Source organism: Mesoplodon mirus (genome assembly GCF_964341445.2).
Source record: "Mesoplodon mirus genome assembly, chromosome: 19".
NCBI lineage: Eukaryota > Metazoa > Chordata > Mammalia > Artiodactyla > Ziphiidae > Mesoplodon > Mesoplodon mirus.
Window position 1 is genome coordinate 57,421,910 of NC_138995.1, and position 25,965 is coordinate 57,447,874.

The following is a 25,965-nucleotide window of genomic DNA, read 5'->3' on the forward strand; positions in this document are numbered from 1 at the left end:
ACGTGGGGTGTGAGGCTGGAAGACTTGGTGGGCCTCCTCCACCCCTTCTTATCACCAGTGATGCACCCATCCTCCCGCCAGCTCTGGGGGAGGGGCACTGGCACCCACCATCCCAGCTGAGGAAACCAAGGACCAGAAAGCCCAGAGCTCAAAGATCCCAAGCCCATGGCTCCCAAACCCACCAGCCCTGGGCCTCCCCTTCTCTAGGCCCTGACCCAGCCCATCCTCCTGGTTAAGCCTGCCCTCTTCTTTCCCACAAAGCATGCCCAGAGCCCAAGGCAGGAGGGCCAGGGAGACGGGACACAGGCCCTGAAGGGTGAGGAGGGAGCACAGGTGAGGAGGAAGAGACTCATGCACAAGTGTTGTCTTTTATTTCCTTCCTCAGGCAGCTGCAGCTTCCCACCGACAACACCGCGAAGCACAGGGTGGAGATGGAGGGGTGGGCATGGGGATGACCCTCGGAGCTCCAGGGCCTGGGACTACCTTGAGAGGTGAGGGCTGCAGGAGGCTGGGAGGCTCCCGTGCTGGGTGGGGGAGGAGCCCACCCCCAGCGGTGACAGCAAATCATGGTGGCTACGTGGGCTCAGAGCTCGGCTGGGGGACAAAGGTGGAGAGACAGACACCAACCTCACGACTCAGCTGGTTGGGAGATGGGGGGCCAGATGCTGACCCTGACCCCCGGCAGCACCCACAGCAAATAGGTCTGCATCAAAGATTCTGCGTATCGGCGGCGAGGAGAAGGGTACCTCCGGGGGCTTAAATAAAGGGGCAGGGGGGAAGGGATGCGGCGGGAACAGAGGGTGACCGTCTGGCCAGCGGGCCTGGCCTCAGGGGCCCCCGAAGCAGTGTGGAGCCTGCACTGTGGCTTGCGAGACCCCTTGGCGGGGAGGAGGGGAGGTCTCACAGCCAATGTCTCGGGCCCCTTCGCGATCCTCTGGATCCTCACTGGAGGGCCAGGCTCGGGGGAGAGCGCACGGGGCAGGGAAACGGGCGCCAGGCGGGCCTAGCGCAGGTCCTCCTCGTCGCCCTGGATCGTCTTCTTGATGCGCAGCAGCATGGTGGTGGGCCACTGGTCCAGCCGGGAGATGGCATCGTACTCCTTCACCTGCGTGCGCCGGGGAACCGGTGTCAGGAGGGGCGGCCCACCCTGCGCCTGGCCTCGGCTCCCGCCCTGTCACCAATCCCAGCCCACGGTCTCTGTTCCCAAGATCCTCCAGGTGTGTCCCTGTCAGCCTCAGTCCCGGAGGAGGAGCAAGGGGAGGCGTGGGCCCCGACCCAAGCCGGAGCGGCTCCCTTCTGTGTCTTTACTGGCCTGGGTGTGAGGCTTCCCTTGGGGGGAAGAAAGATTTTATAGCTGAAAAAAAAAAAAAGTCCAGTTTTCTTGTTTTACGGATGGGAAATTGAGGCCTGGAGACATGAAGAAGCGGCGGGGTGGACCTGACGAGTTTGGTCTCTGTCATCATTCAGAGGCCTACGATTGGTGATGGGTACCCAGGGAGAGACGTGCTTGACAGGTACAGTCTGGAGGACCTAATGTGGGCCTGAGCTGAATGTAACTGAGTTCCAGAAAGCTCAGAACAGGGTAAGGAAAAAGGGAGAAACATCTCCGTGGGGCGGTTCTACTGGAGAAGCTGCCGGAAAGGGGGACCCTCCCAATGCTGCCTCTCCGGCACCCTTTGCTCCTCCTCCCTCCTGCTTTCGGGGAGGGGAGGGGGAATGATGCGACTCATTCCCTCCCTCCCTGCACATCCAGGACCACCCAAAGTGCCCGATGGGAGACAGCCTTAACTGCTCACCCAGGGGGACTCTGAGTGGTGCAAAGACCTTGGCCTTCAGGAGCAGGCAGATATGGGCTCCAACCCCAGCTCTGGCCCCGAGAGGCCTCAGTGCCATCATCTCTAAAACGGGGAGAACACTCCCCGCACCTCTTGGGGCTACTTGTGAGGATTCTGGAGCGACTGGAGAAAGGAGTTCATGGCCTGGGGCCGGGGCTGGAGATAAAAAAGGGTGAAATTCATGGGACCACATCTGACAAGGGCAGCCACCCCTGCCAGCCACTCACCGCCTCGGTGTAGCTGTCCACATTCTGTTCCTCGTGGGCTTCTAACAATTTCTGCAAGAGAATGGCAGGCGGGGCTCAGGGGCCCAGGCTGGCCTGAGGCCTGACCTGGATGAGATTCACACACACACTATCCGGGTGAGTGACAGTCGGGGGGACCCCCACGCTGACGGGAAGAAAGGGGCTATGTTCCAACCCTGCCGTCCGCCATCAGAAATTCACTAACACAGAACATCACGTGTGCACGCGTGCCTGTGTGCGTGTGAGATCCCGCAGCCTCCCAGCTCTGCCCCCAGCTCCATCGTTGACTGAATCGTACTTGTCTCATCCAGAAACTGGTGACCCAAATGGCAGATGGGGGGAAACAAAAGACCCTTGAAAAGTACTGTACAAATCTCGACGATCGTGCTAAGCGGAGCCAAGCCTCCAGACGCCCGTCCACACGCCCTGCTCCAAGCGCACATGCAGGAAAGGGGTGGCCTGAGCCCCTGGCACTCACTTTCATCAGCTTGCACTCCCGGGAATCGGAGAACGCAGGGAATAGTTCCTCGTACTTCTGGACAGCGAGCTGAGTGTTGGCGAGGGTGTAGGGGAGGACGAAGGGGACAAGTTAATAAAGAAGGGCCCTCGGAGCAGCTGGCCCGGCAGCCGAGGGGATCGGGGGCCGCTCTGGCCCCGAGTCAGCTGTCTGTGCACCCCACAGCCTCCAGTGACACCAGGCTCTGTGCTTGGCGGCAGCTTCACAGAGCTGAGCTCAGTGCAAGCCTGGCTGCAGAGACAGCTGCAGGGAACGGGGGGCGGCGGGGGCCTGGGGGAGGGAGGAGGGTTCCCCAGGCCGGTGCTCAGTGCCTCTCCTGCACCCGGTCCACCCAGGGTAGGGGCAATGGCAACAACTGCCTGGTACCGCCTCACAGCAGCACATCCTATGTGTCAGGCCTGACGCCAGGCACTTCTCACGTTTAACCCTCACGAGGACCTGGGGAGGGTCAAACGATGGTGACCCTATTTTGAAAGTAGGAAACAGATCCAGAGGTGGTAGTGACCCGCTCAGGGCACAGGGGACGTGTTGGGGATCTGAACTGGCCTGACCCCAAAGCCCAAGCTCTCACCTGCCCTGCTGGATGCTGGCAAAGGGAGAAAGGGTGGGGCTCAGACACACCATGTGGCTGAGGATGGGGCAGCTGGAGACCCCAAGAAATCCCAGACGCCAGCAGAACCCAGCTCCTCTCCCTGGCCATTCCCCAAACCCTCACCCAGCCCTGACCCCTCTCTTGCTAAGATGCCCTGAGAACAAGCGGGGCTGGCATTTAGGCTCTGGTTCAAATCATGACACTGGGAGTCAGAAAGATCCGGAATTCTGGGGCTGCAGTTTACTAGCCACGTGCTTTGAACAAGGGACTCTGGTTTCAGCCTCAGTGTCTTCATCTGTAAAATGGGGCGACCATGGTATCAACCTCATGGGGTGCGGGAAGGACTCAAAAAGTGCTCCCACAAAAGAAAAAGCCTGGCAACTGAGCAAGTCGGGAGTTGGAAACTCAAAGGCTACAGGGACTGAGCGAGTGAAATCAGGGATAGAAACAAGCATTTCCTGCCCAAAGGCCGAATGCCAGGGGCCAGACATGAGTGAGGGGCTTACCCTCCAAAGGGGTTAAGAGGTGACTCGGCCTAGTGACAGACACTGTGCTCCAAGGGCAGTCACCCTGTGGGGGTGGGGTAAGCTCTGGGTGGGCCCCTGGGCCTGGGCTCACCTTGGCGTTGAGCATGTCGATGCAGAAGTGGCAGAGAGCCGCCTTGAAGAAGTAGTCCTTGGCGCTGTACTTGAGCAGTGGGCTGTCCATGGCATTGGTCCCCACCTGCAGGCACGAGGAGGCGGGCAGCCAGAGGGCCAGGGCCACTGCCAGGCACTTGGGGGCCAGCTGGGAAGTGGGTTTGTTCTCCAGTGGGGCCCTGTTAACCCAGGACCCCAAGGGCAGGGAGAAGAGAGACCAGCCCTGGGGCAGTCAGCAACCGGTCTGTGAGTGACCGAGGACCAGGGCATGATGGGGAGTGGGGGTGTGGCCACAGGGCTGAGGCCAGGTGTCCGTGGGCTTCCCAAGGCACCCGCGATGGTGGAGGGAGAGGCGGCCCTGCTGTCAGGCCCGACAGGAGGCTGGCACATCGGTGGGCAGAGGGGTGGCAGGCTGCGGGAACATGAGAGGCGGTGCCCGCCCCGCTCTCCTCCGAGGCCAGCTGCCTGCCTTTCTCCTGGGCAGGCTGAGCCCACCAGGGAGGCCGGGCCCCCCCGCCAGCCCTCCCCACCCAGCAGAGGGGAGCCTGCATACCCAGGGGACACTCCCTCCCGGGCCCCTTCTAGCAGGCTCCTCAGCTGCCTCTGGCTACCCCAGGCCTCGCAATTCTTTCCACTCTCTCCCTGACTCTGGTTCTTAAGAGTTGGCCTCACTCTGGGGCCGCCTGGGAAGTGCCCTGTGAGGAGTGTGGGAAGGGCCTCTCTAGGAAGAGGGCAGTGACACCGCATGGGGTCGTGGGTGGAGAGTGTTCATCCAGGCTGAGTACATGGTGAGGGCGTGGGGATGACCGAGGAAGTGCAGAGAATGGGGGCGGAGGGCAGGGCACTGGAGAGGGTGAGAGACAGATGAGGGGCACTGGCAGGCGGGATGGGGCGCCGTGCCCGCCCCAGAGAGCGGGGCTCGGAGCCCCGCCTGCCCCCACCTGTTCGTAGATGTCAATGGCCTTCTGATACTGCTCCAGCTGCGCCGCGTAACCAGCCACCTTCAGCAGACACTTGTTGGCAGAGCTGAATGGGGCAGAGAGAGGGGAGGGAGGTCGGTGGGAGCCAGGCCCGGGGCCCTCACCGAGGGGCCGGGGCGGGCAGGAGGGGTACCTGTTGGACTCCTCGCCTTTGTAGTAGTCTGCAGACTGCTCGTAGTGGGCGATGGCCTGGGGAGACACGGGCGGGGGCGGGAGGGCGAGGGGCCAATGCAGCCTTCATCACCTTCGGGCGCGATATGGCCCGGGACTCACCGGAGCCCTTTACCCAGGCTCTGGCGGTGCCCCGTGCTCCTGTCCTCGTCTCAGAGGACTGGCCGAGGCAGCCCTCCCCGGCCACTGGCTGGGTCCCACCTGCCACTGACCTTCTCGATGTCCACCAGCTCCGTCTCGTAGATCTCAGCGATGGAGATGTGGTGCTTGGCCGCGATGGTGAACCGGCCCTGGGTGAGACGTGGGAAGGAGCCCTCAGTGACGAAGGGCGTCCTGAGTGCCCCGTCCCAGCTCAACCACACCCCTCCGGGTCCCCGAAGCTGGATCCTCAGCCCTCAGCCGCCCCTGGGAGGGGAGGTGCACAGAAGGTCCCAAGAGACAGAGGGGCAGGGGGCTTAAAAGGGAGGCTCTAGCATGAGCGGCCTGGGTCCGAGTGCTGCCCTGACTGGGTGATGGCAGGCATGTCCCTCCACATCCAGTCTCCATGGGGGCCCAGGCAGATGGAGCAACACCGAGGTAACGTCTGCACAGGGACTCGCCAGAAGCTCTGGCCCAAGGAGGCATGTGACAGATGGTCCAGAGAGGCGGAAGGACCAGCCCAGAGTCACCTGGCACAGGCTCCCCGCTGCCTAAGAGACAGCCTCCCTCCCGGCCTCCCTGTCCCATGTGGCCACACAGCCCTTCTCACACGTCAACCCCTGCCCTCCAGCTTCCCCTACAGGCGCCCAGAGCTTTCCCCAAGGATGCCTTCCAGCTCCCAGAGGGGCTGAGCACCTCCTACCTGCCTCCACCCGGTGGGGGTCCAGATGCCTGGCCCATGGCTACCTCCTTGCTGAGGGCAGCAGGAAGGGGCAAGGCTCTGGGCTCAGCCAGGACTGGTTTTGGGTCTCAGCGACTCCTGTTGGTAGGTGTGGGGCCCTGAGCGAGTCAGGTCTCTTGTCTGGGACCCTCTTTCCTGACTGTCACACGGATGACAGTGCCCACCTCCCAGGGCTGCTGTAGGGGAGACTCAACCACCCAGCTCAGAGCGTCTGCTTCAACCCACGGCAGCTGCTGCCGCTGCTGCCACGACACCACTGCAGCTCGGCCCTGGACCCGGCAGGAGGCAGGGCCCATGCTCCTGCCCGAGGGAGGGCTCTGATAAAGGTAGAGGGTGAAGGGGCAAAAAGTGGAGTCGACAGGAGCCAGGGCCTGGCTTTGGTCCACTCGCCTGGCTCCCTGGCCTCAGATCAGCAGCCGCCTCTCTGGACCTCATCTGTCGACGGGGATGCTCCCTGGGGCAGGGCAGGGGCTGAGCTGACTCTGGGCCCTGCCTACCCTCCCCAAATCAGATGGGATGCTGGCGGGGGGTGTCTGGGTAAGGGGAAATGCACCGTACGCGAGGACCCCAACAGCAGTGACATCTACGAGTGAGGACAATGACAGCCTGTGGGGGGCCAGAGGCAGGACCTGGGGAGGGGCCGTCAGCCCCTGTGACATGCTGGGAGCTGCCACCAGGAGCCAGGCTGGTGAGGAGCTGCATGAGGACCCAGACAGCCCAGCCCGGCTCCGGTGACACCCCTCACCCTGCCAGTCTCCCGCCTGCTCTCAGGGCCGGAGGAGGAGAGGGGAGGCTGGGGCAATATGGTAGGACTTGGAACGGGGTGGACAGGACACGCAGTGACCCTTACCATGTCTGTGTATATCTCAATTGCTCTCATCAAGCAGTTAATGGCCTCTGGGGAGAGAAAAAGGAAGGCGGGGAGGAGAAATGAGAAGGTGAAGTCATTTCAGCAGAGGCCGAGGAGAGGAGGAAGGGGCAGGGCTACGCTCCTGAGCAGGGAGGGAAGGTGAGGGGATCCGCGAGCCGCGGGAAACCTGGTCAGGCTAATTTATTCTGCTGACTGTGACTTGCCGGGCACATGCTTTGGGGGAGCCCTGCTGATACAGCTGCCCCCTCCCTCGGGCCACCACCTTCCCAGCAACCCCTGGGACAGGGCATAGCCAGCTGGTGGTCAGACTCCCGTGGGTGTTTTGGGCCAGACCTGCCAAGGCCCTGCCCTTGAGGATGAGCTGCCGGCAGAGGTGGCAAAGGCTGACATCAGAGGAACGACCAGGTCCCACCTGGGCTCTGCCACCCTTTCATGGTGGGACCCTGAACCAGCTGCATCCCCCGGCCTCCGTCTGCGGCAGGAGGCGGCTGGGTGCCGTGATGCTGTGGCCTGTGCAGTTGGGGTCTCCACTATTCTGCCTATATCCCAGCGTGCAGCAGAGCCCTCTGAACCCTCCTCCACCTGGCACTGCTGCCTGCTGGCTCCTCAAGCCACAGGTTTCACCGACAAAACACACACACTGGGATGGCACCTGGGAGGAAGAATTGGGGTACCTTTGTTGTACCACCTTTTGCAAGTTTTTAAATTTGGAAATTTGGGAAAGGCATTTTTTTTTTTGATAAGTTATTTGGAGGAGAGAGAGAAGCATGAGTGGGTGGCATTTTCTAGCAGATAGAGATGAGCTCTCGGGTGGATTTTTTTTAAAACACCATTTTAATGCATCTCAGGAGGAAAGAGTGTTGGGGGAGATGGAGGGAGACGGACAGAGAGCCTGGACAGACCACAGCAGGTGGGCTCTGAGCTGGGGCAAGGCTGAAAATTCACCCCGCAGTCCGGCATTCGTAAGCCCCCTGGTCTGCCGTCGGGGTCTCCAAAGTCAGCAGGGCCCACTGGGCTGAGATGCTGCAAAGAAGCCGCAGGCCCGGTGTCTGCTCTCAAGGGGCTAATGGTCTCATCACGCAGGGAGACATGTGAACAGAGGCTTTTAGGCCCAGACCTGTGGCTGGCCCTTCAGGGAGTCCACAAGCCCCCTCCCCAAATTTACAGGCCAAAAGAGGGTGTCTGTGGGCACTACTCTGGGGGAGGGAGGATTGGTAGGTCGGGTCCAATTCTGAAAGGCCCCTCGGGACCCCTAAAATATTCAGAGAGCGTACACCACTGGGTCAAGGTTCTGAGGCTGATGGGGGAAGCCTGAGGCAGTAGAGAAGAGGGAAAGAAAGCAAAAAGGGGCAGAGAAGGAGAAAAGGGAGAGAACACCACAAACAAATACGGCCTGAAGCAGTGTTACTTTCACACAGACACACAGGTTTTGTGACGGAGCATTTCTGGAAGTAACTGATGAGCTGGCAACCCAGTGGTAAGGAGAAGGAACCGGGGTTACGGTTGCAGTGCGTGAGCTGTGTACACCCCACCCTGCTCCATTCTCCACCCGGGGGTGGGGGGTGGGGATGCGGCCAGCAGGTCCCCCCTGCAAGCGACTCACAGGCTCCCTCTCCTGGAACGAAGGGGCACACGAGCAGCCAGCTACAGGCAGAGTGGCAAAGGGTGCCCGGGTGAGGTTAGCAGCCCTGGAGGGGGAGAGGCCGGAAGCTCCCCTGGCAGGACGGGCTCCCCTGCAGCGGCCGCCCCGGGCCTGCTGGCACTGGCCTGGAGTGTCGTCAGCAAGACGGCCCTTGCGGTGGCAGTAGGGGAAGAAAGCTTACCCACAGGCAGCAGCGTGGATTCACAAGGCTGAGTCCCCTTGCTCCAGGACAGCTGTCCCTGAAAGCGGCAGGCTGCCAGCTGCCACCCCAGCCAGAGCACTAGAGGATTACCTGCTGACATACTGGCTACAACCAGCTTATCTCCGGTCACCAAGACCCCGGGAACGAACAGCCTGCGCACCCTGGCACACCAGCCCCCGACCAGCCACCTGCAGAAACCGGGAGCCAGAAAGGGGCTCTGGGAATGATCCAGCCCCAGAAGGTGGGCGGGGAGGGCTGAGGCCCAGAGAGGGGAAGGCGCTGGCTTAGGGAGACAGGTCTCCTCAGTACAAGGGGGCAAATCGCAGAACCCTACGAAGAAGCGGAATGGGTAGAAGGAAGACGCCACGTGTCTGGTACACAGCAGGTACCCAGTGAGGCTGGCAGTGAGGTTGGGGGAGCACACGGGGGAGGGCAAGCGGGGGTCTGGCCACTGCCCTGCCCTGGGTGCATGTGTGTGCACACACGCACCCCTGGGCCCAGCTATCAGGCGGGCAGGGTAAGAGGCCTCCCTGGCCTGAGTCTACCCATAGCGGCCGGCAGTGGCTGGGAACCAATGACAGCTGCGGTCATCGCCTCCCGCCTCTGCCCTCAGCCACCAAGGCGGGCAGCAGGCCACCCTCGGCCCACACTCAGGGAAGACGCGCAGAGGGAGAGCGGTGACAGGCGCCCGATCGCTTCCTTCCGCCCTGGCAGTCCCAGGCACAGGCACAGCTGCCTGTCGGTGGTGGAGAGGGGGGCGTTTCCAGGACTCCTGTACGAAGTGCTGACACAGGGCGAGGCCTCTGAGGCAGGTGAGGCAAGCAGCGAGGCCCCAGGGAGCTGGCCACCTGCTTGGGGAAGCCGGGCAGTGATCCACATGGGCCCTCCGGCTCTGCTTCACAAGGCAAGTGGCCGGGGGGGAGGCAGGGGGTGTCCAGGCCAGGCTCCCATCTGATGGGAGCCGAGGGCTGCCCCTTACCGGACGTTTATCACATGCCAGGGGCCATGCTGGGCACGTCTGTGCTTTATCTCACGTGTGGTCTCTGCTTTACCAGACCAGGAAATGGAGACCCAAAAGATTAGGTGTCTCCCTGAGGTCACAGGGGAGCAGGCTCCCCCGGGCCTCAGAGACCACAGTGAGCCCCACCCTCCTTGACTGGGGTGGGCAGTCGAGATGCGGTGGTGCCGGGACGCTGCCGCTCCAACACCGCTCCCGGCTCTGCCCACACTAGGCTCTCCCCTGTGCCACAGTGCCTCCTATTCCCTGAGAGCCACCGCCAGTACCAGATCCACCCCTTCCCACCCTCAGCATCCAGGGCAGAGAACCAGGCTCGCTGATCTGATCCCTAGAGAAACCAAGTTGGCCTCTGAGCCCCAAGATGGGCACGTCACCACACCTAACCACTACTGCCTTCCCACCGACGCCTCAGCCACCCTCCACGCTTCCGGAGGCCGGGCACCGGGCCACACCCCTGACCCGGGCCCTAGCACCCCCCACACACCCTGCAGAGCATCGCTGCTAGCTGAAAAGGCTCAGGTCAAAAGCTGGGGAAGGACGCGACATCACGGTGCCAGGTGGGGCCTGTCCCCCGGAAGCGCGGGGGCTTGTTTGAAGAGCAAGTGGCGCTGTGCACGTGCCATGAAGCTGGCCTCAGCTCCCGCCCCAGACATCTGTCCTTCCAGTCACTCTGGAGAAGCAGCTGAACATCACAGATGCTAGGGCAGCATCTGCAGGTCGACCAGTTCCCCAGAGAGAAGGCAGGCTGGGGGTGGGGGCCCTCTGCGGGGGACGCAGACTTCCCTGGGTGATTCGAGCTGAAAACAAACCCAAGGTCACCCCGGGTCATCATCACATCACCACATGGCCTGCCGTGGCCCAGCGCTGCCAGCCAGGCGCACTTGGCTTTGTGGAGAGCGACGACGGCCCACCCAGTCACAAGGCCTCCCCTCGGTTCTTGCTGAGCCTGAGCTCACACGTGTGAGACACCCGGCTGCACAGGAGCCACCTGTCAAGTCTGGGAACAGAGAACAGCTACTTGGTCCACACAGACGTCAAATCCTCCACTGGGAACTAGATGTCCTGATGGCGATAACGAATCTGCCACCAATTCCCCAGCGCTGGTGTGTGAACCAGTGCTCACAGATCCTTGGAGAGACCCCCGGGCACTGGTGCCAACTGCCCTCTCTTGGGAAGGATAGGCCTTTATTCCAAGGTGATGCATCTCCTTTCTTTAAAAAAAATTAATATTCATATATTTCCCATTCTCTTATGAGTGAATAGTGATAGTACATGGTCATTTAAAAAAAATGAGCTTCTTAAAATTAAAAGTTGGCAACCGATGTCTGGCACCATGGTTAAAAAATAAAATTCCGGGCTTCCCTGGTGGCGCAGGAGTTGAGAGTCCGCCTGCCGATGCAGGGGACACGGGTTCGTGCCCCGGTCCGGGAAGATCCCACATGCCGCGGAGCGGCTGGGCCCGTGAGCCATGGCCGCTGAGCCTGCGCATCCGGAGCCTGTGCTCCGCAATGGGAGAGGCCACAACAGTGAGAGCCCCGCGTACCGCAAAAAAATAAAATAAAATTCCAGCTCCACGAAATCCAAAAGTCTGGTACCCACTGGGTTGCGCTTCTACTTCAGGATGAGCTCAGGGGACAAAAAACGGTTTCCTCACAGTGAGTTAGTCCCAAACTGGGCTTCTGTCCCCAGCACACCCTCATTTTAAGGAACTTGTTCTCTGTAGCTACATCTCTGGGATCGGTTCTCTCTGACCCCATCCCCCACCCCCAGGGGGTAGGGAAGCCAGGTTAGGATAATTTCCGCTCCTTTTTCGGCAGCAACTCCTACCTGGCTGGTCTCTGAACCCCCTCCCACCCCCGCTCGCATGTTAATTCTGACAACAGAACAGACTTTCCTCTCTCCTTGGCATGCGGTGGGTCTGAAATGTAACTCCCACTCCCAAATGCTCGCAGGCTCCAGCAGGGGAGGGGAGCCATCAGCTGCAGGCACAGAGCAGAAGGGGAGGCGGAGGCTCGGAGCGGGATGCAAACGCCGCCAGAAGGGAGCCAACGCTGAAGTGAGAGCGCCAGCGCCTCCAGGCCAGCCTGTTGCCTACTACCTTGGGCCGGAAACCTGAGGCCTTCTCTGGGTTGGGGCTCAGCTGGCGCTCTGGGCCGCCAGCTCCAGTGGCCCACAGAGGCCCTCACCTTGGGGGTCGGCTTTCTTGAACGCGTTGCCGGCGTCCACGAAGCAGGTGGCCGCGTCGTGCTTGCTCTGCAGCTGCAGGTGCAGCTGGGCTGCCTGGCAGAAGGCGTTTCCGGCAGCTGGAACAGAAAAGGGGGATCCCCGTCTTAGGGGGCGCTCCACGCTTTAGGTCGCTCAGGCAGGGCCCGGGGAGGTGGTCGAGCTCTCCAGGGGCAGACAGAGTCCCCGAGAGAGGAAGAGCCTGGCCGGGGTGAGCCGAGGTGCAGGCCTAGACCTCGGGCCTCCTGACCCGGAGCTGCTGCCCGCATCCCTGGCCCAGGGGAGCCTGGAAACAGCATCCCCGGCAGAGTGCCGGCTGAACCGTGGGATGGGGCTGCTCGGGGGTGCTGGGGAAGAGAGTGGCGATCAGGATGCAGCTACCCCAGATCCCCCACTGCCTCTCCCCTTCCAAGCCTGAAGTCTCCCCGCACGGCCCCCAGCCCTTCCAATCTAACTCCCCGGCTCCCCTGCCTCCGTCCACATGCCGGTCCCTCGTCCAGAGTCGCGGCAGGTTGAGTGGCAAGGAGGCCTCACGAGGTCCACTCCCCCAGGGCTTCACGTCCAGAAGGGGAAACAGGATGGAGATGCCACGAACTTGAGAGCATGGGGACCAATGCGCATGGGTGCAGCGAGGCGGAGACCACACCTGAAGCCCAGGCTGCCCTGTACTCAGCTGCGAACTGCCACCTTCCAGGTGCCCCAAGCCATCCTGTTCCCACGTCTCCGGCTCCTCATCTATCTGACTTGTGGGAGACAGCGGGACCCCTCCTCCTCAAGGGGTAGGTAGGGGCTGTGCTAACTGGGAGCTCCAGTGGCCAACGCCAGCTCAGTCCTGAGCCCCCTGCCCTTCATCCTCCTCCAGCTGAGTCCGAGTCACAGAATTCCTGAGCTGGAAGAGGACAAGAGGGCCTGGCCCCCATCCTGTACCTTTAGAGCAGGAGGCTAGACAAAGCCACCCAGGTTTTCACTATGTATGATTTCTTTCTTGTTTTTAAGGGCTCCAAACTTGAGTGCAGAATTTCCAGAAAAGTAGTATCATTGGGAGAAAAGTTAAAAAAAAAAAAAGGACTAAGACTTTTGTTTGAATATTTGGGGGAAGGAGGGAGGTGACAAATTTTAGGAGAGAAGCACCATCTATGCGATTGAAAAAGAAATATTCTTTCTCTAATGGTACTGGTACCTTAGGAGCATACAAAAATACACATAGGATCTGGCTCTAGGCACAATACATGCTGTGAAAGCTTAGGAAAAAGCTCTTCTAATTTTCAGGACACCAAAAATATTCTCAGAAAACGATAGTCCATTTTGCCCTGTGCCTCCACACCCTGCCTTCACAGCCCCATCCCAGGTTTCATTTCCTTTGTAGTCAGAGAGTTCCTCCCTGGAACTTTCAACACTGTCTTTGCTTGATATTCTTGATCCAATCTTCCTGATGTTTGAAGCCATGTTATGAAGTCAGCCCCCAAAGGGCTCGAGCACTGGCTTTTTGAACCTCTCTTCCAGGCCTGCAGGTAGCTCCCAAACAGATCTTCGGCCCCTTGGACCTCCAGGAGCTCCTCCCTGGACTTTCCTGGCAGTCCAGTGGTTAAGACTCTGCGCTTCCACTGCAGGGGGCACAGGTTCAATCCCTGGTCTGGGAACTGAGATCCCGCACACCGCACGGTGCGGCCAAAAGATTAAAAAAAGAGCCCCTCCCTGCCCACCCACCTCTCCTTGGCGGACGCCGCCCAAGCTCCAGCCTTGCCAGGGTCTGACCATACCCCTCCTGGCCAAGTCAGAAGGGCCACTCCGCCCACCAACACAGCCTGTGAGCGTCTCAGGAGGCACGTGACCTGGGATGCCCTCTTCCGGGAAGAGGCTCTTCCAGTATACTATGATACTGTCTGTGTGTGTGTCTGTCTTGCCCCAACTGGAGTGAGAGCACACAGATGGCTGGGGACCTTGTAAGTGCTCCTGCAGTCTGCCAGTCTGTTGACTGGAGTCCTCTAAGGGCTTCCCCTCTCACTCTAGAGGGAGGGGTGCTGCTAATAGGAGTGGGAAATGGAGCTCGCAGCTGCCACTGTGCTGTGCTGACTGCCCTGCGTGGGGACGACTGATCTCCATGAACCCACATGACAGCCCCGCAGGGTCAGGACCGTTCCTTTCCCTGTTGCCGTGCTAAGGAGGAAACAGTTTTGGAGAGGCCAGGTAACCTCCCTGGGGTCACGTGGCCAGCCTGAGCTGTGACACAGATCCAAGGCACTCTGGCTCCAAAGGTCAGGAAGCCACATGGGGCAGGTTAAGCCCTCCAGCTCCAGAGTCAGAGTTCTGGTTTCTGAATTCTGCCTCAGTCACTCACTAGTCGTGGCGTGTTGGGCAAAGGGCTGGGCCAAGCCTCAGTTTCCAAATCTGTGAAATGGGGATGTTAATGGTACTGACCCTCATGGTGTTTCTGTGATGATTCAGTTAAATAATGCAAGCTTGGTGCTTAGGAGAGTGCTCAGTAAATGGAGCCATGATGAATGTTATTACTGGAACCACCTGAATGATCCCCAGCCCAGAATTCAGACTCTGATGGAAGTATTAGGGAACTGCTTCCAGGGAAACCTGAGATTCTTTCTTTCTTTTTTTTTAGTAATAGTATAGGTGATTTACAATACTGTGTTAGTTTCAGGTATACAGCACAGTGATTCAATTTTACATATATATATTCTTTTTTCCGATTCTTTTCCATTATAGGTTATTACAAGATATTGAATATAGTTCCCTGTGCTACATAGTAGGTCCTTGTTGGAAACCTGAAATTCTGAATTTAAGGAGAAACCCCTCAGAGAGCTCATCATCTACATGGGTCTATCTGAATTCAATAATCTATTTATCCTTATCCTCTAAGTTCTCATTCCAAGGCCCTGTGACCCAAGTTGTAAAATAACCCAGTGGGCTCGGAATGACCAGATGGCAGGCCAGTGGGTTTGTAAAGCTACAGATGGCATTGATGGGGGAGCTGCAAGGCTGAGGCCTCAGCCAGGCCTCTGGGACTGGAAGCTGAGGGGAAAGAGGAGAAAGAGCCATGGAGGCGCTCTAGCAGGGATCACATACCACTCCAGTTTTTGGCCATCTTGAACATGTTTGCTGCTCTGGCGTAGATTTCACATGCTTCCTCTATTTTGGATGAGCCTCTGGGAAAAAGGAAAGGAAAAACAGGTAAGAAAAAGATCTAATCTGGTATCAAAGAGAAAGCAAGCCAGGACTTCCCTGGGGGTCTGGCGGTTAATTAAGACTGAGCTTCCAATACAGGGGGCACTGGTTCGATCCCTCGTCAGGGAACTGAGATTCCACATGCTGCACAGTGAGGCCCAAAAACAAAAAGGGAAAAGCAAGCCTTCTGCCCCAGCGACAGTGGAGATGTGTCCTTACATCGCTGCTGGATGGTGGCCCCAGCCCCAGCCCCAGCATGTCCCCGTGAAGCCAGCTTCCCAAGTCCAGCTACAGCTCAGGCCTCTGCCTGGGCTCAAGGGAGATGGAGTCGGTGGCCCCCAGCCCCCAAGCAAAGGCTGGCTAGGCCCTCGCTGGGCAGGTCTGGGCTGGACCCTCATTGCGGGGGGGGGGGCCCTTCCCGACTACCCCCAGGGGCCCTGCCTCTGACAGTCTCCTCCACTTCCTGCTCAGATGCTCAGTGCTGACCACTGGATCCCAGGCTCTCTGCAAATCCCTTTTCCCCACGAGACTGCAAAGCACTCTGGGGGAAGAGTCCATCCTTGGACACCTTGTCCTTTCCTCAATGCCCTAACCCTGTCCCTTGCACACTGCAGCTGTCCTATGAAGACGTCTCAACCCTAAAAGCGTGTTGCTGCCAATTCACGACTAGGCAGACATATAATAATACAGACATATGAAGAAATATCGTTTTTAAATATGTACACCGAAAGTTCCCATTTGTTAAAACAAAACAGAAAAAGAGGGTGAGAACAGAAACATACATGTAAACATAGAAGATTTCTGGAAAAATACACACACAAAAAATAGTTACAGTATTTTTCTCTAAGGTGGGGTCTGTAAAACTGGGTGCCAGGTGTGGGAGACAGACTCATATCCCTTGTTAGTACTGTCTGGATTTTAAAATCGTCTGCATATTTTACCTATTCAAGAAAAAATATATATATATTTTAAATATTAGCATTTACATTGGATTCTGTGATCCAGCAATGAATTACATTCCTAGCAATTTATCCTAGGAAACTAAGCAGAGGGACTTCCCTGGTGGTACAGTAGTTAAGAATCCGCCTGCCAATGCAGGGGACACAGGTTCGAGCCCTGGTCCGGGAAGATCCCACATGCCGCGGAGCAACTAAGCCCGTGTGTCACAACTACTGAGCCTGCGCATCCGGAGCCTGTGCTCCGCAACAAAGAGAAGCCACCGCAATGAGATGCCCGCGTGCAGCAACAAAGACCCAACGCAGCCAAAAATAAAAATATATAAATAAACTAAAAAAAAAAAAAGAAAAAACAAAGAAAGAAACTAAGCAGAGAAGCTACGAGGGTGTTCAGCACAAGATTATTTAAAATGGCAAAATAATGGGAATTCCCTGGCGGTCCAGTGGTTAGGACTCGGTGCTTTCACTGCCAGGGCCCAGGTTCAACCCAGGTTGGGGAACTAAGATCCCGCAAGCTGTGAGGGTGCTCACCGGCCCCCCATCCCCCCCCAAAAATAAAGCCACACAAATAAATCATCTTCACTGTCCTACCCCTCAGCCCTGTGTCAAGCGACCCTGGAACCTCGCCGACACCAGTCACAGAGGGTGAGGGCCTCCGATGTAATTCTGGACACAGTATGGGGAGCACCCCTGCCCTCTGCACTGCTGGTGAGGTAGGGCCAGCTTGCCCATGCTTTGGGTGCACATCAGATGTTTGTTATAATAATCAAACCAGAGCCCCGGAGCCACCCTCCCTGGAGATCTCACTCAGCAGGTCTGGGTGGGGCCTGCAATCAAGATTTGTAACAATGGCCTCAGATGATTCAGATGATCAAGCGAGTCTGGGAGGGAAAAAGCTGACCTAGACTGACCTCTTGGGAAGCAGCCACCAGTGACTTGTCCCATGTCAGGTAACTTCGGAAGGCAATACCCCCAGGGCGGGCTGGCAGGGTGGCTGGGACTGGAATCCCGGCTTCCCGAATCCAAATCGCACCAGGTAAGCTTCTTCTTTAGATGAAAAGTCTCCCCTCTGCCTTCTGGGGCTGTGCTGACACTCTGCACCCACCCTCTGCTGTCCCCAGGAAGCAGCCCTGAGGGATGTGGTGATGCACACTTCCCACACTCACCCTGCTGGGTTCCCCCATCTTCCCACCACAGCTGCACAAGACGCCTTGGGCCTGGGGCCCCTGTTTGGAGTGACTTCCTCAGAACCCACTCCCGGCCCTGGAGAGGTGAGGGACTTTCACAAGCTTTGGGCAGAAGAGATTTCAGAAGGGTCCCTGGGGGCCAGGCTACAAAACCCCCTGGGGGATCTTCTCTGGAAGGTTCTCTGAAAGGAGTCAGGTGCATTCACAGGCCGAACCACAGATCTGCCCGCCCCACGGATCCCCTGGCTCCTCCTTCCCTTCCTCGTGGGTACAACTAAATCCTCTCCAGACCCAGACATTCTCTGAAAAAGCTCAGGTTCCCGGAGGAGCAGGAATGGCCCGCCCCCCCACGGAGAGGCCCAAAGCCCGGTGGTAACAATGAGCAGAGTCAGCCTCGGCTGGCTTGTCGCCCGCTCAGTGGGACGGGGTGGACTCAGAACACAAGGCCTGTCAGCTGCTGGGCTGAAATCCTATGATCCCAGACTAAGCTGGGCCAACCCCATGCTGGCTCACTGATTCTAACTGCGGGTGGAAAAGCCAGAGGGATTAACATCTGCTCAGGCCTCCAGGCCTGCCTTCTCCTTCCCCTCAAAGCTCGGGTCCTGGCCACTCCCATGACTAGGCGATGACAGGAGAATCTCTGGAGCTCCAGCCTCTTGCTTTAGAGATGAAAGTGGAGTCATCAAAGGGGAAAGTAATATGGCTCAGGTCCCTGGCAAATCCTGAAGCAGAAGCCATTCACATAGCCATTTATTCAACTGGGGAGCAAATATCTGAGCATTTGTTATGTGCCAGGCACTGCAGATAACAGCAGCAAACAAAGGAGAAGGACCTGACCCTCAGTAAACAGGACATCAGCAAGACAACTGCAGAGGGACTGGGGGACGAGGGGCTTCTCTGAATGGGCAGGTCAGGGGAAGCTGCTGTGACTATGTGAGATTTAAGCTTAGGCCCCAAAGATGACTAAGGAGCCATCCATGTGAAGCGGGAAGCACATTCTAGGCAGCAGTCACAGCATGTGCAAAGGCCCTGAGACAGAAACAAACTTGGCCAGTTCAAGGAAGAGAAGGGGACCAGGATGGCTATGGTCCAGGGAGTGGCAGGCACTGAGGCTGGAGAGGTGGACGGGGGACCCCACGCTGGAAGCCAGAAGGGTTTAGGCCTTATAATAAGGAGCGTTCTGCAAGGAAAGAATGGGCAGAAGGAAGAAGAGCCCAGTTCCTCTGCTTTTCCAAGCTGTCTCGCCGTGTGATAAACCTGCATGGTTTACGACAGGATTTCTCTCCTTGGTCAGGTCACTTCATGTCACTTATCTAAGAGTGGCCTCCCCAACAAACCCCACAAACTCACTGAGGGAAAGAAACCAGGCCTCCCTCGGACCCCTGCACAAGGGCCAGAGGGGCTAGCTGGCCCTGCATCTTCTGAAGAGCCCAGGTGGCAGCACCTGTGACAGCTGACTGTCCCTCCCCGCACTGATCCCCCCAAGCTGCCTCTGCTCCGCACTTCCCATCACACAGCTCCGAGCCACACCGGGAATAGAGGCAACTGGTTTGGGCCGGGCTGGTGCAGGGCTGTCTATAATTACCCCACTCAGCTTTGCTTTCTCCCCTCCGCAAGGCGGAGGAAGCAGTCTCAGGTCTCCCAGGCACAGCCACCATCCTCCAGCGGCTGCCATATGGAGGAGGGAAGGGTGCGGTGCCAGGCATGCACAGATAGCCCGGTGGGACCCGGGCCAGGGGGTCTGCAGGGCAGAGTCTCAGCCTCCCTCCTTCCTTTCTCCATCCCCTGGGCACTTCCCGGCTCCCAGAAACAAGCCTCCTGAGGGCCTCAGAAGGCAAGGCAGGTGGATTAACTCCCATGTTAGGTCCCCAACACTCCCTAAACCCCTGTCCTTCTGCGGTGCCATAGACACCTGCCCTCAGCCCCCTCTTCGGCCTGAAGGTCCCCGCCCTGATTCTCCGTCCACGCCCTGGGTGGGGAAGAATGGACCCAAGGGCTGGTCCAGCCCCGACCTCCTCTCCTTTGCTGTGCATCCTCACGACTCATTACAGTGGCCTGCCAGGTGCCACCTGAAGCAGCACAGAGAACCTCACAGTCACCCTCTAGGTATGACCCTGGCTTACAGAGAAGGAAGCTGGGGCTCACAGTGGTGAAGGGGCTGGCCCAAGCCGATGCTGCCAGGAAGATGCTGCCCAATGGGGAGAGAGAGAATGCACTTGGGGGCCAAGAGACCTGGGCTGAAGTCAGCCTTGGGCACTTTGCTAGCTGTGTGGCCTTGGGCTAGTGATCCCTGAGCCTTGGTTTCTTTATCTGTAACACAGAGACAATGAGCCTGACCTGGAAGGCGTCCTCGTGAGGATGAGAAGGTGCAGTACCTGGCACACAGCACAATGAGGCCTGAAGCAGGCGCTCGAACAGTTGCTATTATATGAAGGAGGAGAAATACACCCCAAGGGCTGCCGGCCACCCGGCAATGGGAATTCTAGAGTCGCTCGGGGTGGGTGGAAAAATCGAGGACCACAGTCAGCCAGGCCTGGATTCCAGTGCTGGCTCGTGGCGCCCCAGCCTCTGCTTCCTCAGCTGTAAGTGGGGATAAGACGCCATAGCCGGCAGGCCTGCTGGAGGCATGAGGAACACCCCCTGCCCCTGCGGGCAGCAGCCAGAAGAGCGCCTGCCACACAGCAGGTGCTCAGCCAACAGAGAGCATCACTCGCTTCAGGCGGGCGGAGAGTGCAGGTTCTGGAAATGTTCTCCTTTCGCATCTCAGTGTGGGCTTCATCGCCTTACCTCCAGATTAGCTAAGTGGCGTCCCTCCCCTGGCTTCCACAGAGCCGGGGGCCTCCCACCTACCCCACCCCCTACACACCACACTGATGGGGCTGGTTCCCAGGACATCGCCCTCCTGCCTGTGAGCTCAAAGGCAGAGGCCACGCCTGCCACATGGACCAGCAGGCCTTCCTGTGGTTCTTATACGGATGCCCTCTGCAACCCAACAGGATTCCTTCATCTCAGCCAGAGCGCCCAATGGTTCCTATTCTTTTTTTTTTTTTTTTTTTTTGCGGTACGTGGGTCTCTCACTGTCGTGGCCTCTCCCGCCGCGGAGCACAGGCTCCGGACGCGCAGGCTCAGTGGCCACGGCTCACGGGCCCTGCCGCTCCGTGGCATGTGGGATCCTCCCGGACCGGGGCACGAATCTGTGTCCCCTGCATCGGCAGGCGGACTTTCAACCACTGCGCCACCAGGGAAGCCCGGTTCCTATTCTTAAAAGATGTTTCGGAAAGACCCTTGCCTCTCAGTAGCCCCACTCCAAACAGGAGTGTCGAAACCTCTGTGTGAGCAGACAGCAGGGTTCCATCCATCAAGAGAGGCAGAATCGGGGCTTCCCTGGTGGCGCAGTGGTTGGGAGTCTGCCTGCCAATGCAGGGGACGCGGGTTCGTGCCCTGGTCTGGGAAGACCCCACATGCCGCGGAGCAGCTGGGCCCGTGAGCCATGGCTGCTGGGCCTGCGCGTCCAGAGCCCGTGCTCTGCAGCGGGAGAGGCCGCAGCAGTGAGAGGCCCGCGTACCGCAAAAACAAAAAGAGAGGCAGAACTCTCAGACTGCGGCGAGATGACGGCTGGCTTCCTTGGAAGCCTTGTGTCCCCTCAGGAAAGCCTCCACTCTGAGCCCGGGCAAGAGAGGCTGAGTTTGAAGTTGTGGATCTTGGCAGCTGGCAAGGGACAGCAAGTCACCTCGGTGCCCAGCTCACCGGCACCCCGGGGTCCTGCGTGCTCTGCAGGTGGAGGGTGGTCTGGAAGCCGGCACTCCTCAGCCGAGGGCCTGGGGGGGTCCTGGATGGGGGACACCTACCCGGAAGACCTTGGCCGCAATCTCTGCCTCAGGAAAGCCAGCCTGCAGGGCTCCCAGGGGTTGCTGGTGCCCAAGAGTGGTTCAAGCAGGAACCGTGTCAACATGTGATCTGCAGGCTGCTGTTCGTGCACAGAAAGCACCCCGTTACCTCTAGTCCTCCAGCGCCTCGGGCTCAACTTCCAATCACAATACCTAATACTAATACTGTTGGTAAAAGTAAGCACTTGACAAGCCCTCACCATGGTCAGGCACCGAGCTCGCAGCGCTTCACGTGCGTCACCTCATTCTCTCTTTAGGACAATCCTACGAAGTAGGTGTTACTATGATCTTCAGTTCACAGAAGAAAAAACTTGCTAAACACACTGGTATCTGAGTGGAAAGTTGTTTTTAGTTTGGATTTGGGGGAAGGGGTCACGGGGGAGATGTCAGGGACGAGGAAAAGCACCGGGAACAGAACCACCGTTTGGAATCTGCACAATCCCGCAGGGGTACGGCAAGAAGTCTGGATCCCTCGGGAGACAGGCAGCAGGAAGGAAGAAAAAGCGCATCTTGCATCTCCCCTCTCCTTTTCCACAACTGCATCGTCTTTGGGAAATCGCCACCTTTCTGCTTCCAGAGCAGAAGTCTGGGCTGCTCTCCCATCTCCTGAGCCCGGCTGGGGAGCTGAGGAGGGGAGGGAGGTACAGAAGCAGCTGGGATCTGCGAGCCGGCTGGTTCAGCCTCCCTCCCAGGCTGCTGGTGCACCAAAGCCCCCTAGTGTCTGGCAGCCCAGAAACAACGAAGAGCAAAGAAGGCCTTAACAGCCAAGGTGACGGGGCTGCCCCCCGATCCCGGGCGGGAGCAACCCGCCTTGGCCCTTCTGACATGAGCAGAGACCTCTCAGCTTGGGCTGCCGTCATCGCTGAGGTTCCTGAAAGGGGAAGGAGGAGCAAGAGGGACAAGCTGAGCCCCGACACTCCCCCCTCCAGTCCTTGGAAGCCACAGCGGGGTGTGAAACGCTGAACCCCAGCAACCCTGGCTCCAGAGGGAAGGGGTCAGGAATGGTTCCCGCCCATGAGGCAAGTCCTCTCGGGCTGGCCCCTCCGGCTCTGGTCAGACAGGTCTCGGTCTCCGTCTGCATCCCTGTCCTGTGTGCTAGCCTTGCACCATGGCAACCGCTCTTGGAGCTGAAGGGTCTGGGATGAATGCACCTGCTTTTTCTTTCAGATGTTTGGAGAAAACTGCCACGTGGGTGGGGAAGATGGGGGAACCAGAGGAAGGAAGCTCCCTAAGACGCCTAGTTAGTTTGCCAACATCTTCCCTAAACGGAGTGCCCAGAAATGGGCCCGAGCATCAAGAAGAAACTTCGTGTGGCAGCAAGAGGGCTTTGGGATCAGACAGGCCTGTGTGTGAACGCGATCTCCCACTCACCGGAGGACTGGGCAAATATACCAACATCTCTAAGCCCCCATTTGTCCACCTCCACGGGGATGTCGTGAGGACAACATGTGAGGACGCAGGTAAAGCGCCTGGCCCAGGCCGGACTCAGACTCAGAGTGAGCACTTAATAAACGTTATCAGCTGTTATTACTGTCACTGTCTTCACTGTCCCCAACACCAGTCGCTGCAGTCCTTTCTACAAGGCAGATGGGAACCCTCCAGCACTAGCCCTACTATGGATTGAATGTTTGGGTCCCCCACCAAAATTCATGTGTTGAAACCTTAACCTCCGAGGTGATGGTATGAGGAGATGGGGCCTTTGTGAGGTGATCAGGTCATGAGGGTGGAGCCCTCCTGATTGGGATGGGTGCCCTTATAAAAGAGACCCCAGAGAACTAGTTCACCCCTTCCACCGCCCTTTCCACAATTTGAGAACACAGTGAAACGATAGCTGTCTATGAGGAAGCAGGTCTTCAGCAGACACCAAATCTGTCAGCACCATAATCTTGAACTTCTCAGCCTCCAGAACCGTGAGAAATAAATTTCTGTTGGTTATCAGCCACCGAGCCTATGGTATTTTGTTACAGCAGCCCAAACAGACTAAGACAGGCCCCCATTAAAACCCTCAATACTCTCCAACACCTCCTCAAATCCAAGCCCTTTGTCAGAAGACCCTCCAGGAATGGGCCTGGTTCTTGTTCAGTCTCACCCCCTTCTGCCCATTCTACCTTTGTGGGCTAACACGGAACCCCCTGCATTAAACCTTCATCTGGGCCTTGCTCAAACTGTCTCCTCTGCCTGAAGCAGTGCTCCCCCGCCAGAGGGTACCCCTGGAACTCCTGTTCATCCTCCCAGATGGAGGTCTCTCCTCTGGGGAGTCATCCCTGTTCCCTTTAGATCTTGGTTCCCCATCATTTCGGGCAGAACCTCCCCTCACACTAGACCTCTGTTCACACAATTCTCTCTGCCTAGAACACCTTCCCCAGCTCCCACTCGCTTAGCATGACCTAGGGTTCCTTGGGGCCCAGCTCACACCTCACCAGAACCTCCCTTCAGCTCATGCAGCTTCCTGTCAGGTCAGGAACCTCCCACAAACGACAGAATCCAGCCCTTAGTCACATTTGACAATTCTGCTTTACTAGTGTTTCAGCAAGCGTTCATCTTCTTCCCAACCAGGTGGCAGGTGTTTCAGGGTCTCACTCAGCTGCTCCCTCCAAGCACGGCCCAACAGTACACTAACCCCCAGTCCAAAGGGACCAGACACCAAAAGCCACCCAGGAAAACCATTACCGAAAACTGAGCTCTTAGCCCCACCCCAGAACACTGCACTTGAATTTCTCCCCTTGTGAAGGAAGCAGACACACATATACCCTCTCCCCACTCTTAGCCTCCAAAATAAAACATTTCTCACCTAATCAATACAGGCCATCAGCCCCGGATGTTTCTCCACACCAGGCAATTCTCAGCCAGGTTACTCAAGTTCTTTCACTAAACATAATCCACCCTCAAATAACAACGAGCGGATCCCATCTCCTTTCCTGGAAAGAACCCTCCCCTACTTCATTTCTTACCAACCTCCTAACACCATCTCTCCCAATCCCTGGTCCTCCCCGCAAGCCCCTTCCCCAGCCTTCTGGACGACTCTCCCTGCCTCACAGCCCTCCCCAACCTCTGCCTGTCTCTGCTGCCAGGCTCCAGGCGGCCCCCTCCTCACGGTTCCCCCTAGCTCACTACAAGCTCACCCGGCCCGCTGCAGCTCTCCTCCCAGGCCGATGAGCAACACAACCCTCCTCAGTCCTCCGCGGCCTTCTTCTCCCTCCACCCGGGGCCTCAAGCCCCCTCCCCTCACCCTATTAAGTCCCCCACGGCCCGGAGTTCCGTTCCCAACCTCTTTCAGCTCCTCTCTCATCACACTGTTTCTCCCTGCTCTGAGCCCCCATCCCCACTTCTCCCATCAGACCCCTACCTTGATCCCCACCAGCCCCGTACAGGCTCCACACCTGTTTCCTTCCTGGAAGTCACACTGATGGTAGCTAGCACTCTCAGAGTGATAACCACATCCCAGGCTCAATTCTAAGCACTTTACTTGCATTCTTATTCAATACTAGTAACAAACACCTGAGACAGATTTCACTAAGCCCCCCTGTAACAGGGAAATTAAACAGCTTACCCAAGGTCATGAAATGGCAGAGACCACTTCAAACCAGGGCTTTTGATACTCCTAAGCCACTAAAATTCCTCAAAGGATGGCCAGCCAAACAACTTTTACGAGCCAACATGAACTTTATGTGAAATGTCTGCCACACTGCAGGCGTTGGTTCTGTCTCCCAGACCCCTTCAGCGGTATCCTGGGCACGCCACTCTCATCCTACTCACAATGCCCACCCAATCCTTACTCAAGGATCACAGAGCAGGCCTTCGGCCCCTTTTGGTTTTCTCATCTCACTCATCTCTCCCTTTTATCCCTCCAGTTCCCAAATCAAGCCTCATCCCACCTTAGTCTCCAGCCTCCCAGTCCAGGCTTCTTCAGAAGCTGTAACTCCATCACCCCAGGGATTCCTCTGCTCAGAACTCAGGGTGTCAGGTCCCCTTACACTACTCACCCGTGACCAAGGCCATACCCATCCCAGACACCTCACACATCTCAGACTTGGGCTCATCACTCCCAGGATCACCTTAGCCCTGAGTCCTGAGCCTGCGTTCACACAAATCCACCGCCCCAGGGCTTGGAAAGGTGAAGCCCACGGGCAGGGGTCCTCAGTCCCAGGGACCCAAGACGGCCGTCTGGGATCCTTCAAATAGGTTCTCCTAGAGCTCCAAAAGGCTTCTTGACCTGGTTGCCCTCCCAGGCTCCCTCAGTCCCCGCAGGCCAGGTCCCCTTCAAAGCCTGAGACCATACTCCCTCGGCCCAGGTTCTCCTCCAGCCCCTTGGCCCACCTTCAGCCTGGGTCCCCTTCCTGCCTCCAGATGGTGTCGCCTCGGCCTGGGTGTCCTCAGCCCAGGGCCCTTCTACCATCTTGGACAGACTCTCCTCAAACTATTCTGCCAATGCCACAACCCGGGCACCCTGGCCCTCGGCCGGTGTCACCTCTGCTGCCTTAGACCATGTCACGTAATCCCGCCGCCCCCCCCGTCCTCTAGGCTCGAGCCCTTCGTCTCTATCGCCGCCCCAGTCTATGACTCCTCTGTCCTCTCAGTCTAGGTCCCGGCCGGACCCCTCGGCGCGGTTCTTACCCAAATAAGCCCGAGAAGAAGGACTGTGAGTTCTTCACTTTGCGCTCCGCCTCGGCCAGCAGCGCCATCGCCTCCGCTTCCTTCCCGGAGTTGTCCATGGCGGCCGCAAAGGTACTCATCAAACCGCCCGACCCGGGCCCTCGGAGGACTCAGCTGCGGCCGGGCCGCAGTACACAGGTCAGGTGAGCTTAGTGGTCTCCGCTGACGTCGCACCGGCGCGCGCCTCCTGCGGCCCAGAACCACGTGATTTGCACCGGCCAACCAGAGGCGTCGTAGCGCGGCGCGCGCCCCGTCGGCCACGCCCTCGCCCACGGCCGCACGCCGCCCCGT

The 25,965-nt window shown here is 58.3% G+C and overlaps 1 protein-coding gene across 1 annotated transcript; it reads right to left on the bottom strand.

The window, feature by feature from the left end:
- Positions 1 to 349: 349 nt before the first annotated feature.
- Positions 350 to 25,873, bottom strand: NAPA (NSF attachment protein alpha). Its single transcript, XM_082606012.1, has 11 exons — positions 25,636 to 25,873; positions 14,893 to 14,972; positions 11,778 to 11,894; positions 6,709 to 6,755; positions 5,191 to 5,268; positions 4,941 to 4,996; positions 4,769 to 4,853; positions 3,808 to 3,912; positions 2,559 to 2,627; positions 2,063 to 2,113; positions 350 to 1,105 (listed from the first exon to the last, which is right to left on the bottom strand). The coding sequence occupies exons 1-11, from the start codon at positions 25,752 to 25,754 to the stop codon at positions 1,004 to 1,006; spliced, it is 909 nt and encodes a 302-aa protein (XP_082462138.1). The 5' UTR covers positions 25,755 to 25,873; the 3' UTR covers positions 350 to 1,003.
- Between the last annotated feature and the right edge of the window lie 92 nt (positions 25,874 to 25,965).

Excerpts from the sequence above, each read along its gene's own strand:
- NAPA (XM_082606012.1), bottom strand. The coding sequence starts at position 25,754 with ATGAGTACCTTTGCGGCCGCCATGGACAACTCCGGGAAGGAAGCGGAG. Across the intron at positions 4,997-5,190 it reads AGCTGGTGGACATCGAGAAG|GCCATCGCCCACTACGAGCA; the intron begins GTCAGTGGCAGG and ends GTGTCTCCCCAG. Across the intron at positions 2,114-2,558 it reads GGGAGTGCAAGCTGATGAAA|AAATTGTTAGAAGCCCACGA; the intron begins GTGAGTGCCAGG and ends ATTCTCTTGCAG.